Genomic DNA, 16,164 nt, shown 5'->3' with positions numbered 1-16,164 from the left:
GAAAAAAAAATTGTCATACATGGCAAGGGCTTCCACCCCAGAATTGAAATTTACACAACTGGCAAAGACTGGTGGCTTGAGTGACAATAGAAAAGTGGCTGAACTTGAGCCACATCACGTTACATTTTAGGTTTTCTCAACAGATATAATTTCTCTGATTTAAATTTAATCAAAATTAAAGAATTGCATCAACATTTCACTTAATCAAGAGGGGTTTGGGAATTGGGATTCAGAAGTGTCTAAATGATCTATTACTTTTCATATTTTATGATATGCTTTTGATTACATTACTACTCTATCGAAAAGAAGACCAACATCGAAAGCACTATGCTGAACCGACTCAAACACTGAGAGACAAAACTAGGGGAGAAAATGAGATTAGAAACCCCGGCAGGCCTAGCTGTAAACGATGGATACTAGGCACTATGCGTATAGACCCGTGCAGTGTTGTAGCTAACACATTAAGTATCCCTCCTGGGGAGTATGTTTACAAGAATGTTACTCAAAGGAATTGACGAGGCCCCGCACAAGCTCTGGAGTGCATGGTTTAATTTGATGCATAGCGAATAACCTTATCAGGGCTCTAAGCTACACTAAGAGAAGGGAAACAAGTTTGAACCGAATACAGCAAATTGAAGTGGAATGCCTTATTCACCAAGGCAACCCACCACTTAGTATCAATATGATATGATGCTCGACAATGTCTAATGGAATTTGATGATTCCCCCAATTGAATATTGGTTAATCTTCTTTATTATATCCTTTGATTCTTGAAGAAAACTTGATGGCTCTGATTTATGTCAACACTATACCAGGTATAATACTTGGACACATGCCTTAAACTTAATTATTCATCCCACAACTTTATTCCAAATTTAAGGAGAAAAGAGTGGATGTGGGGTGGGGAGCTGAGGGATCTCATTGGTATGGAATCCGATTAAAGGGCAAGCATGCATATAAAGAAATGAATATTACCTAATAATGTACTGAAATGACGTTGGAATCAAATTAAAGAGTTTATATTCCGCTACTCGTCAGATGTACGTGTGTGGTTTTTAGCCATTGATGGTTTTCGGAGTTTACATAAATCAACGGTAAAATGTATAGTTGGATCTCTGCGTTGTCAAACTACTTGAACAACCTAAAAAGAGATATACATGAACAAATATGCAATGCGATGACAGAACAGTACAAGACGATCTAAAAACATGAAGAAATTAATATAGCTAGCTGTAGGCAGAACAATTCTTGCATTTACGTGCCTCACTCGTGCCGTTTCGGGTTTGAAAAACTCGTGTAGCACCGGAAACAATGCAAAGATTTCGGCGATCTAGGTCAGTTTTCACCGCAATCCGGGCCGAGCACTTGGCACAATCAAACATCAAAAAGGGTATTGGGGATCCCCAAAGCTCCTGTAAATGAAAGAATGAGGTAGCTATCGATAAACGGTAAATAACCAACAGACAATAGAGAGACAAAAGCAATAAAATCGAACTTGGAGCGACCAGAATAACGGATTCCAAAGATTAGAGGATAACCGAAGTACGTTGCTCATGTGAGGGACGTTCTCCGCGGACATTTGTTGGTCAGACTGCTACAAGTGTTGCAGCGAACGCTCAAGGGAAGCTTCGTTAGATGATAATCCGCCATCACAACTTTTATTATTGGGTATGTATAATTAATCTGTCGAAATTGAATATGTTTGTGTACGTTGGTGGGGAAGAAGAGGATTTTGTTTTAGTAGAAAGAACTAGGGTTTCAATGGGACTATATATCTATCGAAAGGGGGTTTCTAATGGGTAACTGAAATATGTAATGCTTGTTGGGCAAGGAACACAAGTGTCGATACTCAATACTTTTTCATGAATCTGCACCCAAAACTTCTGATGAAAACTGCATTGTTCACACAAAACTGTTAGTTATTCAAGGTTTTTAATCAGTTTTGTAATGAAGAACATTTCGATAAAACTCAACAATCTCATTTTTCAGAAAAACCGTAACCCATGACTCACTGCTTCTACCAATTCACTCTTCAAATCCAATCTCAAGCCTAACGTTAGGAATCTCCTACGTAACCGTAGCAGTGCTCTAATAATCTTAGAGAAAATACAAAGCTATAAATTCCAGCTTTGTGCCTTGAGCATGGTACCGAAATCAAACCCGGCCATGGCATTGCCGCTAGAGTTGATCTAACTGGTTGCACAGACTGTTTCATGAGTCTAAACAAGCATGCTTCTAGGAAGATAAAAAACCAGAAGACCACACATATTCCATAGGAAAACCTGCATTGCAAAAAAGAACAGTAATCAGATATACAAGCAAATGACTAGCTTTGGCTAAAGCAAATAGGAACTAATCAATCTACTTCTCATTCTCCTTGGTGATGCACCAAATCTGCAGTAGATACGACAATCACCATCAGTTTAACGACCACAATAATACGTTCATAAAAAAAAATCATCATATTAATCTCACTATATAACATCAAATAAAACCGAATGAAAGACTTCCACATGATGTATTACATAATTCTCATTGTAATAAAAAAATTTCCAGCAAAAACCTTAATCGTCCTGGTCGCCTAATCCGATCATCTCTTTCTTCTGCCACGCTCTCGTACTGAAAGGGTAAATGTTTCTCCAGCTCCAACATTGTAGTAAGCAAGCGACAAATTGTCCTTGAGAAAACCGGGTTTTCCACTTAGTTTCTGTTTATTTGCAGGAAGGTGAATCTCCGCATAAATTTTTTTCTTTCAGCTTAACAACAGATTCAGACAATGACTGCACTATAATCTCCAAAAATGGCCCCTTCAGATTACCTTCATTGGCATTGGGGACAGCTACCCTGATTCAAACAGGTCCCGGGTGCTGTGTCAGAAAGTGATCTTCCGGAATGAGCATATAATCGTCAAGCTTCTGCCGCTTTGGCTCAGGCTCTTCTTCTGGACGTGGTGGACCGGCTTTCTCAGGTGGTGGTGGTGGGATAACCTGAGGGAAAGGCAGTGGTGGCATCGATTGCATCGTAGGTAAAGGAACAGGAAGAGGAATATAGGCACAGGGAACTTGCATAGGTGTAAAATACGGGATTGTGTTTAGAGGAACACAAGGTAGATTCAAGGTTGAACCAGGTGGCGGGGGAAGAGGACGAACTGAAGGCACAGCCGACTTTGGAGGAGGAGCTGCTGGACCAGGAAGGTTCATTGCATCGTTTTTAAGAACATAATTTTGATTAAAGCCAATGCTTCCAGTGTGACCATTGGAAACCTCTTCCTCTGTGGTACCAAAACTATCAGGATGGGTTCTTGCAAGTCCCATAATGTTCCTTGAGAGTTGTATCCCGAACCTTAGCAAACATCCTCTCTTTCTGCTCTTTGAATTTTGGATCAATGAGAGAAATCCTCATGTGTTCAGACATCTCACTGGTTGGAAAAAGCTCCCCAGTGATTGGCGAAACAACATACTTCATTGAGTCTCTCTCGGCATGAATCCTCTCCTCTGGTCTCTTCCAGTTCTTCACAACTCTCATCGGTTCTCCTATGTCCTTTGTCGACAACCCCTCTTCAACAAGCTGCATCTCGTCATCATCCGTTTCCATTTCAACCGCCTTCTCAAACTCGACATCATCTTCTTCCATATGCTTGACCCTGCTCCTCCTAACAACCTCCTGAACCGTCATTGGAGAAGGTAAATACTCATCCTCATTGTCCGCAAAATCTATTGTCTCAACCACCACAAAATCAAACCAATCAATCATAGCCATTGGGATCCTTTCCCGCTCAATCTCATCCTCCACCTTCCGCATTTCCTTCTCTTGTGACTGCTCCCACTCCAGCCGGTTTACACACCGTTGAAGCACGGTTTCCATGTCTGCAACAGTATTCCTAAGCTTCTCTGTTAAACCCTCCGGCGGCAACAACACCTTCGAATACGCATCAGAAAGAGAAGTGAACAACGCAAACATCACACTGCCCAGCTTCAGAAAATTGAACTGGGAGTTCTTGATTTCCCTGCTTGTCAATCCCGCCAGAAACGACTTCCCCTCTCGAGCCACAAACTGGGCTGTCAGCTTAATAATATCAAACTCTTCCCCAGTAATTCCTTCCGGAATACGAACAGTATACTGCTCGGATTCCGGTGTTTCAATCACTTTTCGCACCGGTTTAAACTGGGCAGAGGGATCAGGCACTGGTGCTCCTGCTCCACCCTTTATGGCGGGAGCCTGTGGCGCCCCCAACTCTGGCTCGGCAGAATTTGCAGGCTGCTGATTCCTGTCCCGGAATTCGGACAACCGATGCTGATAATACGCATGGTAAGGACTTAGGGAACTCAAAAAATGGAACTTCGAATTTCCAGCATTTTCAGCCACGATTCTTTTCACGAATTCGGGTCCCTTTTTGGCCACGAAGTGGGCAGTTTTGTCGACCATGGTTCTGATGTCTTGGGGAGGACGTATCATGCCGATAACCCTAGTGTTCGACATCGTTTTCGACTCCGGAATGGAAAGCGCGAGGCTTCCATCGGAAGGAGGATCCTGTAACAGCGACATTGAAGATCGAATCGAACCCAGATGGAATTCGAACACCAGAATCGAAAAAACGGAGACAATTTGTAATCTTCTGAAGCAAAAACGAACAATTTGTAGCAAATTCTAGAGAGATAGAGCGAATTGCCGAATTTATAATTCTTCTAGCTTTTATAGACAGATATTTGGATACTAATTACAGTTGGAAATCCAGAATCCTAAATCCTAATGGAATCCAAGTTCAATTGGGAAACAAAAACAGTTGCGATTTTGCAGTAACAGCTAAGTTCCCGCCTATTTTCTCTAAACTTTGGGCTTAGCCAAGCCCAACAAGTCTGATACCTTTTTTTCTGAAAGCCCGCTAAAACATAGGCCCAAAAGGAAGACTTCTCTTCTCTCTCAATTGCTTGGAAAGTTGCGATTGTTTGGCATGTTCACTTTTTTTCCTTATTATCAAAGGAATTTTAACAAAAAAAAACTTCAAGAACTATTTATTTTAACAAAAAAGTCAATCATAATACTATTCATTTTACTTTTTATTTCGTTATTTTCGTTAAAATTCAAAGTTTTCAAGCTTTTTTCATTAGTTTTCCCTATTATTATCAAGGGGATCGAAACTTAATACAATAGTTTAAGAGAAAGAGAAGTTACGAACTCAAGTCACTTCACTCATATGGAATGCTTATTCCAATTATTCCCATCCTCGACTTCTTCGTGCTCAATAATATTTATGATTTTTTTTCCCGTGTTCTACCAATATAAATGAAAAAAAAAAAAAGTGTAGGCCCATTCCTTCTTTTTCTTTTATAAATCTCAACTTTCCTCGTTCAAAATAAGTATACGTTGTCATTAAAATAAAAAATGTGTCATGTACGAACATAAAATTTACTATTTAAGGGCCTGGCCATAGTTCAATCACTCTTAACGACCACCTAAAATATCATCATTGTTCGTACCTAACGCGCGTTTGCATTGACAAAGATAAATTATCTAGGACCATACTGAGGTCCTAAGAATGATTGATGCTCAGTTGCAGTTGTATATATTTAATGTACATGCCCATTATGGTCATATTACCCATCAATCGTGTCATATTGTCATATATTTTGTTATTATACGAAGCATGCATGAGCTTCATTTTTAAATGACATGTTTCACTTAATACCAAAATTACCTATCTGTCCTTCTTTGTCGCACCCACTATTTTCTCTCCACCGACAACTTTTTTTAATTAACCATATCATTAAAAAAATTATAATTACAGGTGCTTCCTTAATAGGACACTAATCGGCTTCCTTAATAGGACGGTAATCAGCTTCCTTCCTGTATATTTATTTTACTTCAGATCGAGCTAATAGCTTCGTGACAAAGTGCCCTTTTAAATATAAAATTTGCATGTAGTTTATTTTTATAATTCACTAATGCTATAATTATTTTAAACCTAATCGTCATTCTTTTCTTTTGATGTAAGGCAATTGTTTGTTTGAATGAGAAGATTGAAGAGACGTTCAAATTTTTTATGTTCGAGAGTGTATTTAAACAATGAATCATTTAATTAAAACTGCGTCTTTGTTCATGATTTTTACGAGTAGGTTGTGGAATGATATTCTTGCTGTTCATTGTACATCATATTTTACTTCGGGTCAACCTCCCAATTAGGCTGATCACGTCAGGTTCTAGGCTTAATTAAGATTAGAAAACCTTAAGTAGTGTGTGGTTCAATATTATTGTGGACTAATAGGCCCATAATCCAAAATTATAACACTAATTGGGCCCAAATATTGGAGCTCGGACCAATTTTGGAGTCCTAAAAGCAAAGCATAATCTTGAAGAAGACTAAAGAATAAAGGACAGAAAAATGCAAAGCAACTACTAAGTACCGAGATTAAGGTAGCGTAATTAGAAAAAGATACAGCAAACAAACGTAATTTCCAAATAAGGACGCAATTGCAATAATAGATGAAGAGAATCCCTTGCAAAAGAAAAAGCGGAGAAGCTTTACCACCAAAACAAACTATATGAGGATGTGAGACTAAAGTCACAATGCTTCACGTCACTCAATTCGTGTTGTCTACAAGTTTATCTTAAAAATTCGCTATACGTGAAAGAGCGTGTGAGGATGCAAAGATAAAAGAGTCTCGCATCGGTAAAAAGAGAAACCTTGTAAGGGCCCATATTACCAATTGGGAAATGTTAAGGAGGCTCTCTTAAAAGTGAGACTCTTCATGAACTTTTTGCCATCTTATCTTTGTGACGCAATTCCCATACCAACATTATAAAACAATGCGTCAAAAACATGAGATTGCGGAGAGTTTATAAAGAGAGTCACACTTTGACAAAATATTCTTAGCATCTCTCATTACGATTAATTTTATATTGGAATTTCAACTTTCTTGCAAACTATCGATTCCAATTGCTATGTCCGGTTTTGGCCTAATGTAGAATCAATTACCAAATCAGCCCTTTGAGGAATTAAGGTTGGCAAGGACTTTTTGAAATTTAGTATTAGAATCCAATTAGTGAAACTAATGACTGGATTAGATTATTTTGCCCGTTAAATCACAGCCATCATGTTTTGATTAGTGATTTGATTGTGCAGAAGCAGACTAATGTGAATGAATTCAGTGTTGACTATCTTCTGGTATAGCATATGGGACCTCACACCAATTTATTGTTTTTGGTGGAAACTTGACCAACAAGTTTGATTGCAAGAAAAAACTGCCACAAAAGTCTACTAATGCGCTTGCTTGGTAAGGTTGCCCTAGGAAACTAACTTCGTTTCTATAAGTTTATAATGACCGTCGCTAATATTAACTTGGACTTTTCCCAGTTTAGTATATTACGGTTGATAAAATATTATGTAAAATTGTCTTAATCTGATTAGAATTATTTTTACACTAAATAGTATCAAGTGGAGTCGGTGAGATAAACATATAAGAAATAGATGTCCTATGAATAATATAGACGGAGCTCTACACAATTTTCCTTTTTCTTTGCGGCGGAGGGAAATAATTATCTTCGGATTCTTTCCTTCCAATTCATTGAATTTAGAGATCCGGACCGTTGAAATTTGATCCAATAGTTACAAATAGAGATTCATTTTAAAATTTATAATAATTTTAGATATTTGATCAAATTTTAATAACCGGAATCTCCAAACTTGATGGATTAAGAGGAAGGGAGAGGATCCCTTTCCGCGACGGAGTGGATGAGGCTTCAACATGGAAACCGGAATCCATCAAGTGGACAGCAAAGCTTGAGGGGCAAAATGGTAAAATCAGAGGCTACTTGGTGAGTGAGTATGTGGGGTGGGGCGCATCACATCTACCATGAGCCATCATCAAAACAGGGAAAAGAAAACCCCAATCGGGTAAACTCGCTGTACCGCCATCTGAAGACAGCGGACACACACGTCATTATCACAAAACGTCAGGCCCATTTCCGTCATTTGATTCACCTTCTTCCTGGAACTCCCACCATCACCATTCACACCCTCACTGCCACTCTCTCTCTCCTCACCAGTCCTCCATCACTCTCTCTCTCTTCTCGCAATTGCAACTCCAACTTCTGCGGCTGCTGCTAATACTTCCTCTCTGTAAAAAGCCCAAAAATGGGTAGCCGAATCCCATCTCACCAGCTCAGCAGCGGGCTGGTAGTGTCGGGCCGACCCGAGCAGCTAAAAGAGCGCCAACCGACAATGGCGTCACGCGCCGTCCCATACACTGGCGGTGATGTGAAGAAATCTGGAGAGCTAGGCAAAATGTTCGACATACAAATTGCCGATCATCCTCTTTCTGCCCCATCCAGCGGACCTCCTCCTCCTTCCAAGCTCTCAGGCTCACGCCCTTCCTCCTCCTCCCAACATAACAGCGGATCCGTCCGATCGGGGCCCAATTCCGGTCAGATTTCTAAGAAATCCTCCGGCCCCTTGACTCCACAGCTCCAGGTAACTGGCCTTATCACCTCCGGCCCATTGGGCTCGGGCCCACTAAGCTCCGGGCCCAGGAGGTCGTCCGGCCAGCTGGAACAGACGGGGTCGATGAGCAAAAGCAAAGTGGTTTATGGGTCGGCGGTTACCACCTTAACCGACGAGGTCAAGGTGGGGTTTCGTGTGTCGAAGGTTGCCGTGTGGGTGTTCATGGTGGTGGCGGCGATGGGGTTGCTAGTGGGTGGGTTTCTGATGGTGGCCGTCAAGAAATGGGTGATTCTGGTGGCGGTGGCGCTCTTTCTGTTGCCAGTGTTGGTGGTTATTGTCTGGAATTTCGCGTGGCGAAGAAGAGGGCTGCTAGGGTTTGTGAGGAGGTACCCAGATGCTGAGCTCAGAGGTGCCATTGACGGACAGTACGTCAAGGTTACAGGGGTAATTTCACTCTCCATCTCTCTCAGTTTTTCCTTTCCTTTTCCATATTTATTTAGTTGCTTGCTCGCTCTTAATATAATTGGGTTGCTCACTTGCTCTTGCTATTTAAATTTGATAATTTCCCAATTTGTTATTTTTCAAGATTTGATTAGGGATATTTTCTGATGCTACATGTTAAGCCCTTTGTTTTATCTAGCGTTTAATGTTTTGTTTCGAAGACTTTGTGGGTCAATTGTTTGATTTCGACAAATACTAAGAGGTTGGATTATCACTGTCAATTCGAATGTTTCTGGTTGTGTATTGATGTATACGGGCATTTGGTACCACGTAGGAATTTGATTCATGACTAGTGGAGAAGTTGAAAGTAAAACAATATTTGCAGACGCCGGTTAAGTCAGTTAGCCATGGCAGTGTGTCTGGCTCTTTGCACCCGAGTTTGAATCTCCCTCCACGTAGATTAAAATGTTGCCTTATCAAAAAAGTAAAACAATCTTGGATTTCACCGTAGTAATAAATCTTTTTATTCTACTATGATGGTTTGGTTTTATTCTTCTATGCTTGTTTTTCATAGCTAGTAATATGTTGATATCTCTGCATGTAGGTTGTTACCTGTGGCAGTATTCCTTTGGAATCATCCTACCAAAGGGTACCTAGGTGTGTATATGTTTCCACCGAGTTGTGTGAATCTAAAGGATGCTGTGTGCGCAAGTCGGAGAATAAAAAATCTAGACATTCAGAGGTTAGTTGTCAGACTATTTGTGCTTATGTGCTCTGAACTGCGTTCATTGTCAAAGTTTGACTGACGATGATTTAGAATGAAGATTTGTATGTACTGCACTTGTTGATCTGACAGGGCCTGAGAAGTGAAACCCATTATATACATACATATATGTAGATATGTGTTCATACACTATGTAAACTTAACATTTTAGGCATGCAGTACCAGATAAAATTAGCTCATGCGATTCATGACATGAATATAATCAGATATGAGTATACCTGAAAGATTTATGTATGCATTTGTTATCCTCCACTGGTGGGCAAACTATTTGAAACTCTTGCTTGGATTTTTGTTGGGGCAATAATACAGTATAATTAACCTGAGTTCCATAAATGGTGCCATCTGCGCGTTGTCTTTTGCAATTGTTTGCACAACCAAAAGACTGCATATGTAGTTCTCTGTTTACTTTAAAGACTTCCGTCAGGCTGGAATATTAACATTTTTATGTTTTTTTTTAACAGAAATATGTATCTGACTTCTACATATCAGACTTCCAATCGGGTTTAAGAGCATTAGTGAAAGCTGGCCACGGAGCCAAGGTTGCCCCATTCGTAAAACCAGCTACTGTGGTGAACATGACAAAGGAAAACAAAGAGTTATCTCCAAGTTTTTTGCGCTGGCTTGGTGAGCGCAACCTGTCTACCGATGACCGTGTAATGCGCCTCAAAGAAGGGTATGCTGCTTTTTTGTTTCTAGTCATAATTTTTGCATGGTCAGAGATTTTTACATTTAACCTGTAACTAGAAACTCGCATATGATTATACAAATTGTGAGGTTCTGTCGTTCACAAGTTATAGGCTTTTAAGAATATGTTTCCTCCTCATCAGGTATATTAAAGAGGGCAGCACGGTAAGTGTGTTGGGGGTTGTCAGACGCCACGATAATGTGGTCATGATTGTTCCTCCAACGGAGTCTATGTCAACAGGCTTTCAATGGTTTCGCTGCCTTCTCCCGACCTATGTTGAAGGTCTCATTCTGACGTGCGATGATAATCAGAATGCTGATGTGGTTCCTGTGTAGATATATTCAGTTTCATGATAGTTGTTTTTAGAAGTGGGATTTGCATGTAAAAATATGAAAGGCTGAAACCAAAGGAAAAAGCACATACGACAACCGGCTCTGTTCTTTCCTTTCGTGGTTAAGTGTATGTAAGCCTAAAGATGCAGTTCAGAAAGACTGAAGATAGCTTACTCTGGATTAATATGCTGTGAAGGTGGTAATGTAATAGGGCAAAAAGGCCCGACGACCACCCTTTGAAGAAGTTTGTAGATGATGTAACGTCGGAAATCAGGATGCTCTGATTTCGTGTACATAAGTCATAGCTTCATAGAGTGCCCAAAGGGGTGCCTTTCGTCTGATGCTCGATTGCAGTACACAAAGTAGTTACTAGGGTTTTCTGTGGTTTCCTTTTGTTTTTTTGTTATAAACCGTCTGGCCTCACGTGTATTTGTATTTCATCTTGTAATGTGTATTGTTTGTGACAAGAAGGAAATGTTAATATTCTACTAAGCATGGGATTATGTAGCGTTAATGTTTCGTGTCCAAGATTGTAAATGCAAAAATTACTCTCCTTGTGAGATTTATGTGTATTATTATATCTTCCGGTATCAGATTGGAAAGAATGACTGTACATCATGAGACGGCGAAAATTAACGTTGAAAATCGATAGGAGTGGATTTTATTGATATTTGCTGAAAAAAAAACACTCGTTCTTGTAACGATTCGAGCAAAAACATGTTGATAAAGAAGGGAACTACAGTCTAGAGGGCATCCCTCCGGCCACAACTATGGTTTCTCCGGTTATGTAAGAAGCATCATCGGATGCCAAAAAGGCAGCGGCAGCAGCCATGTCTCCAGTGGTACCGAGCCTGTTGAGTAACGTCTTCTCCTCGAGGGCCTTCCTCTGCAACAAAATACCATTCGAGTTCGGTCAACCACAAAGGTCAATGGCCATTGCCCAAGATCCGTTGGAAAGGAACTATATATCCCAACGTTGGCCTTTATATATGCACATACATACTTACCACGGCATCAGTTTCTGTAATGTATGAAGCAAAGTTTGTAGGAACAAAACCCGGAGCAACACAATTTACACGAGTATCTGGAGCCATGTCACTGGCAAGGGCCTAAAGTAAGACCAGCAAAGAATAAGCTGAAGAAAATGTGTGGCTGCCGGAGCTGAAGAAACAAACGGTGTAAAACAGGAACCACCTACATACCTTGGTTAGCCCAAGAAGGGCTGTTTTAGTGACCCCATACATAGCCATGGCAGCTCCTGGTGGATTGTAGCCAGCAATTGAGGAAATGATAACAACGGAAGAACCCTTCGTCAAGTGCGGAGATGCATCCTGCAAATATAATCTAGTATTATAATACTACAACAAAAATTTATGCACATCGAAAATGGGAGTAAAGGACAAAATAAGTCGTATAAAAGTTCTCGGCAACTGTTTATTGCAGCTCGAGCAGAAAATTTCCATGGGAAAGGAGCTCTTGGCTGCTCGATAATGTCTTCCTATGGCCTTTTACCTTGAGAAGTAGTATAGTAGCTTTGACATTGATTTCCCATAGCTTGTCAAGCACAGATTCTTGGGTTTGCAATATGGGGTCAACTGATGGATTGGCAGCAGCATTTGATACAACCACATCTATTTTTCCGTATTTCTGCAAACAAATCAGTAAAATTCAAACGTTCAACGGAATGCCATTGAAGAATCATTGCAACGGAGAAGAGACCATCCCCTTTGGAAGCTGAGTTAAATCAGAGGTTGTAATCAAGTAGAATTCACCATAACACTGTAGCCTACTACATCTACGAGCTTTTGAACTTGTATGTAAAACTAAAATAAAACCTATACATCCCACATTTTTCATGGTTTTCTGTTTATATCTCGTGTCTTGCTTCAACAGTGAATGTAAAATCATTGACTCACGAATGTTCTTACCTGCACAGTCTTGTTGATGAGATTCTTCCTTTGTTGCTCATTCGAAACGTGGCAAACGACTCCCAACGCCTCAATTCCTTCAGCTTTAAGTTTCTCAACTGCTTCATCAACGTTTTTCTGGAACAATTTGACCAAGCACGAAAAAAATTCAACCATTCAAAACAGCCTAAAGCACAAAAACATGTACCATTTAGCTTGATTGAAGTTCATGATATGCACTATTCATTAACTTTCCTCTCTTCATCATTCCAGGGGATTACACGGGGAAAAATCTGGTCTGTTTGCAACTGCTATTGGAAAGGCTAAAAGCGCATTCTGCCAACTAAAAGCTTTTGATCATAGAAGCACTTTTGGAGAGCATTTCAGGAGGTACTTCCATGTGCTTTCCACAAAAGCACTTGAATATTCAATTAAAATAATAAACATTTCTAACATAAGTACTTATAAGAAGAAGTGCTTTCTCGAGAATCTATCCCAAAAAAAGCCTGATTTCATTTTCAACAATCAACCACACACAACGAAATTCAGCGGTTCAATTTTCGATCCCAATATCCGCGGAAACCAGAAAGAAATCAAATTTAACAAAAATTGAAGAAAAACCCAGATGAATTTCATGTAAAAAAATCAAAGATTCAGGAGGAAAGGGTTGATGAGTGTCGGAGACTGACCTGCTTGCGGGAGGAGATGACTACGGAGGCGCCTTCCAAACCCAGGCGCTCGGCGATGCCGAAGCCGATGCCCTGAGTGGAAGCCGTCACAATCGCTACCTTGCCTTGGAACCTCCTCCCAATCTTCGATTTCTCCATTTTTCTTGGGTTTCTCCGTGACTTGGTTTTCTTAGCTGAGCAAAAGCGCGGGCAGAGACAATATTGCTTCGCTCCTCTTCTTTTTTTTTTTTTTTTTTTTTTTTTTGGTAAAGTACAAAAAACTACCTTAAGTATTGAGGTCACAACACTTTCATACATTATCTTTTAAAATTAACAATGTTATACCTCATCTTACGAATTTGTGCCAATGTCATACATCCGTCAATTTTTCTGTTACTTTTTCTGTTAAATGCTGACGTGGCCAGAAATAAGACTCATTTTTATTAAAAAATTAATTAAATATTTAAAATTAAAAAAAACAAAAAAACAAAAAACAAAAAACAAAAAACCAAAAAAAACCCATCAACCCAAATCCCTTCTCTGAGTTCTTCCCCACCCAACCCTCTTTCCTCTCTCTCTCTCTCTCTCTCTCTCTCTCTCTCTCTCTATTGCCTCTTTCTCTTCTTTCTCCCTGCAACCTGCATCCCTAAAATCTCAAAACCCATAATCCATTCCCACCCGAGTCATCACCGCCAGCGAGATCTCAATCCCCCTCTCTTCCCCCACTCTCTCCTCCCTCCCTCCCCCACATATATATACCCATCGATCGCAAATTCCATAAACCTCAAAACCCAAAAAGAACCGAACAAGCACTTCTCGCAAAAGCACTTTCACTGCATGTTAAACCACTTCCCCATCTCTTTCCCCACAACCCAGATCCCCTTCTCTGAGTTCTCCCCCACCCAACCCTCTCTCTCAACTCTCTCTATCTCTCTCTCTCCCTCTCTCTCTCTCGCCTCTCTCTCTTCTCTCTCCCTGCAACCTGCATCCCTAAAATCCCAAAATCCAGAATCCATTCCCACCCGAGTCATCACCACCGGCGAGCTCTCAATCCTCTAAGCCGACGATCGCCAATTAACCCCAGACCCTTCCCCGCCACTCCTGCTGGCATCAGAGCTCTCATTTTGGCACCACAGGTGCTTCTGGTTCCTCCACTACAAATACCACGGCAAGTTGAAATTGTGCAGAGGCTTCGCCCTCTCAGAATCCATCGCCATGGACATCACCTCCACTCTCTCCTCCTCATCCGACCCGCCTGTATACACCATTTATCGGAAACTCAGACCAAAGAGAGCCACTCTCAGTTCACAACTCTCTCTCTCTCTTTCTCGCGCCTCCTCTGATTTTCTCGGAAAATCTCAAAATTTTTTGGGAAAAGGGGAGAGTTTTTCTATTGGGATTGTTGTTGTTGTTTTGTTTTTCTCTCACAAATCGTCGAAGAGGCAGACTTCGGGGGCGAGGAGGAAAATGGAATGTTGTTGTGGAGGTTGTGGCTAGAGTTAGGGTTAGGGGGCGATTGGGGGTTGTGGCTGTCATCACTGAAGTCAACAATAGAGGTAGGGTTGTCGTCGGTGGGATCGGATATGAAGGTTGGGGGGATGGGTGGGAAGGATTTCTGGCTTTTGGGATTTTAGGGATGCAGGTTGTAGGGAGAGAGAGGAGAGGGAAAGGGGGTTGGGTGGGGGATAACTCAGAGAAGGGATCTAGGTTTTGGGGGAGGAGGGACACGGGTTGATGTGTTGTTTTTGGTTTTTTGTTTTCTTTTTTTAAATTTTTAATATTTAATTAATTTTTTTTAAATATTTAATTAATTTTTTAATAAAAAATGGGTCTTGTTTTTTACCACGTCAGCATTTAACAGGAAAAGTAACAGAAAAACTGACGGAGGTCTGACATTGGCACAAATTCGTAAGATGAGGTATGACATTGTCAATTTTAAAAGATGAGGTATGAAAGTGTCGTGACACCAATAGTTGAGGTAATTTTTTGTACTTTACCCTTTTTTTTTAACTGACAATTATTGCCTCCTGACACCGAGGAAAACGGTTAGGAGTATGATCTTCTTTCCTTTTTTTCCCTCTCTTTCTCTCATCTTCTATTTGAACGGTCACTGTTAAATCACGTTAACATCTTATATTAATTTTTAAAGCAAAAGAAAGACAAAATAAGAAAATGTGAAAGGAGGGGATAGAAGAGGATGGGAAAAAGAGAGGAGAAAATTCTAGTCCAAACGGTTAAGAAGCTAATTACATACTACGCGTCTCGTTTGGCAACTTGTATAAAGAATCGGATAATATTAATAATTCGAAGTTAGTTGTTTGGTATGTTTATATACTAAATAATCACCGAATAATTAATTCGGCCCTACCAGTTTTATACGGCACACACCCACTTATTTATCCTCTTCACAACTTCGGTGTTATTAGTCGGGTTCTTTGTTTTTATGCAACAATCTCTCACTCGCTGCACGTTGTCCGTGAAGTCCCCCCCATGGACTGGATCCAATCGAAGGACTGACAATTGCAGCAATGGAAAAAATGAAGGGGTCATCCCAGAGATTCCACTACCACCCTTCTCCTTCATCTCCTCCTCCACCCTTTGAAGTTGGAATTGAAAGTTATGGCAATGATTGAGATTTCCACCAGCCTTCTCTCTTCTTCATCTTCTGTCTCAATTTGATTTATTGGAATGGAAAAGAATAGGCCTTTTTCTTAATCTTGGAACAAAAATAGGATAAACCGGCTATGCCATGCACAAAATCAAATTTACTAAAATACCCACATATAAATACTAAAAATCATCAGTTCATTACATCACTTTTCTCATTTGGGAGAAAGGGATGTGGAGAGAGCTATGAATTTTTGGGTTGAGCTCAGATCTCTGGTCTCAAATTTCAAAGAGAGTGAAGTC

At 40.4% G+C, this 16,164-nt stretch overlaps 2 protein-coding genes and 1 pseudogene across 4 annotated transcripts; 1 reads left to right on the top strand and 2 right to left on the bottom strand.

Moving 5' to 3' along the window:
- Positions 1-16: 16 nt before the first annotated feature.
- LOC126623947 (probable splicing factor 3A subunit 1) lies at positions 17-4,633 on the bottom strand (annotated as a pseudogene).
- A 3,237-nt stretch (positions 4,634-7,870) lies between these two features.
- LOC126623954 (uncharacterized membrane protein At1g16860-like) lies at positions 7,871-11,251 on the top strand. 2 transcript variants are annotated; one of them, XM_050292931.1, is made up of 4 exons: positions 7,877-8,881; positions 9,483-9,620; positions 10,124-10,335; positions 10,490-11,251. In XM_050292931.1, the coding sequence occupies exons 1-4, from the start codon at positions 8,132-8,134 to the stop codon at positions 10,680-10,682; spliced, it is 1,293 nt and encodes a 430-aa protein (XP_050148888.1). In that variant the 5' UTR covers positions 7,877-8,131; the 3' UTR covers positions 10,683-11,251. The 2 variants fall into 2 exon arrangements, with proteins under 2 accessions (XP_050148889.1, XP_050148888.1); XM_050292932.1 differs by lacking the exon at positions 9,483-9,620 and having other exon boundaries at positions 7,871-8,881.
- Positions 11,252-11,311: 60 nt separating this feature from the next.
- LOC126623967 (tropinone reductase-like 3) lies at positions 11,312-13,470 on the bottom strand. 2 transcript variants are annotated; one of them, XM_050292951.1, is made up of 6 exons: positions 13,276-13,470; positions 12,608-12,773; positions 12,192-12,326; positions 11,882-12,010; positions 11,687-11,788; positions 11,312-11,565 (listed from the first exon to the last, which is right to left on the bottom strand). In XM_050292951.1, exons 2-6 carry the CDS (start codon positions 12,761-12,763, stop codon positions 11,416-11,418), a joined length of 672 nt encoding a protein of 223 aa, XP_050148908.1. In that variant the 5' UTR covers positions 12,764-12,773; positions 13,276-13,470; the 3' UTR covers positions 11,312-11,415. The 2 variants fall into 2 exon arrangements, with proteins under 2 accessions (XP_050148908.1, XP_050148907.1); XM_050292950.1 differs by having other exon boundaries at positions 12,608-12,724; positions 13,276-13,467.
- Positions 13,471-16,164: the final 2,694 nt, after the last annotated feature.

The sequence above is a fragment of the Malus sylvestris genome, chromosome 5 (assembly GCF_916048215.2).
Source record: "Malus sylvestris chromosome 5, drMalSylv7.2, whole genome shotgun sequence".
NCBI lineage: Eukaryota > Viridiplantae > Streptophyta > Magnoliopsida > Rosales > Rosaceae > Malus > Malus sylvestris.
This window is presented reverse-complemented; position numbering and strand designations above follow the sequence as displayed.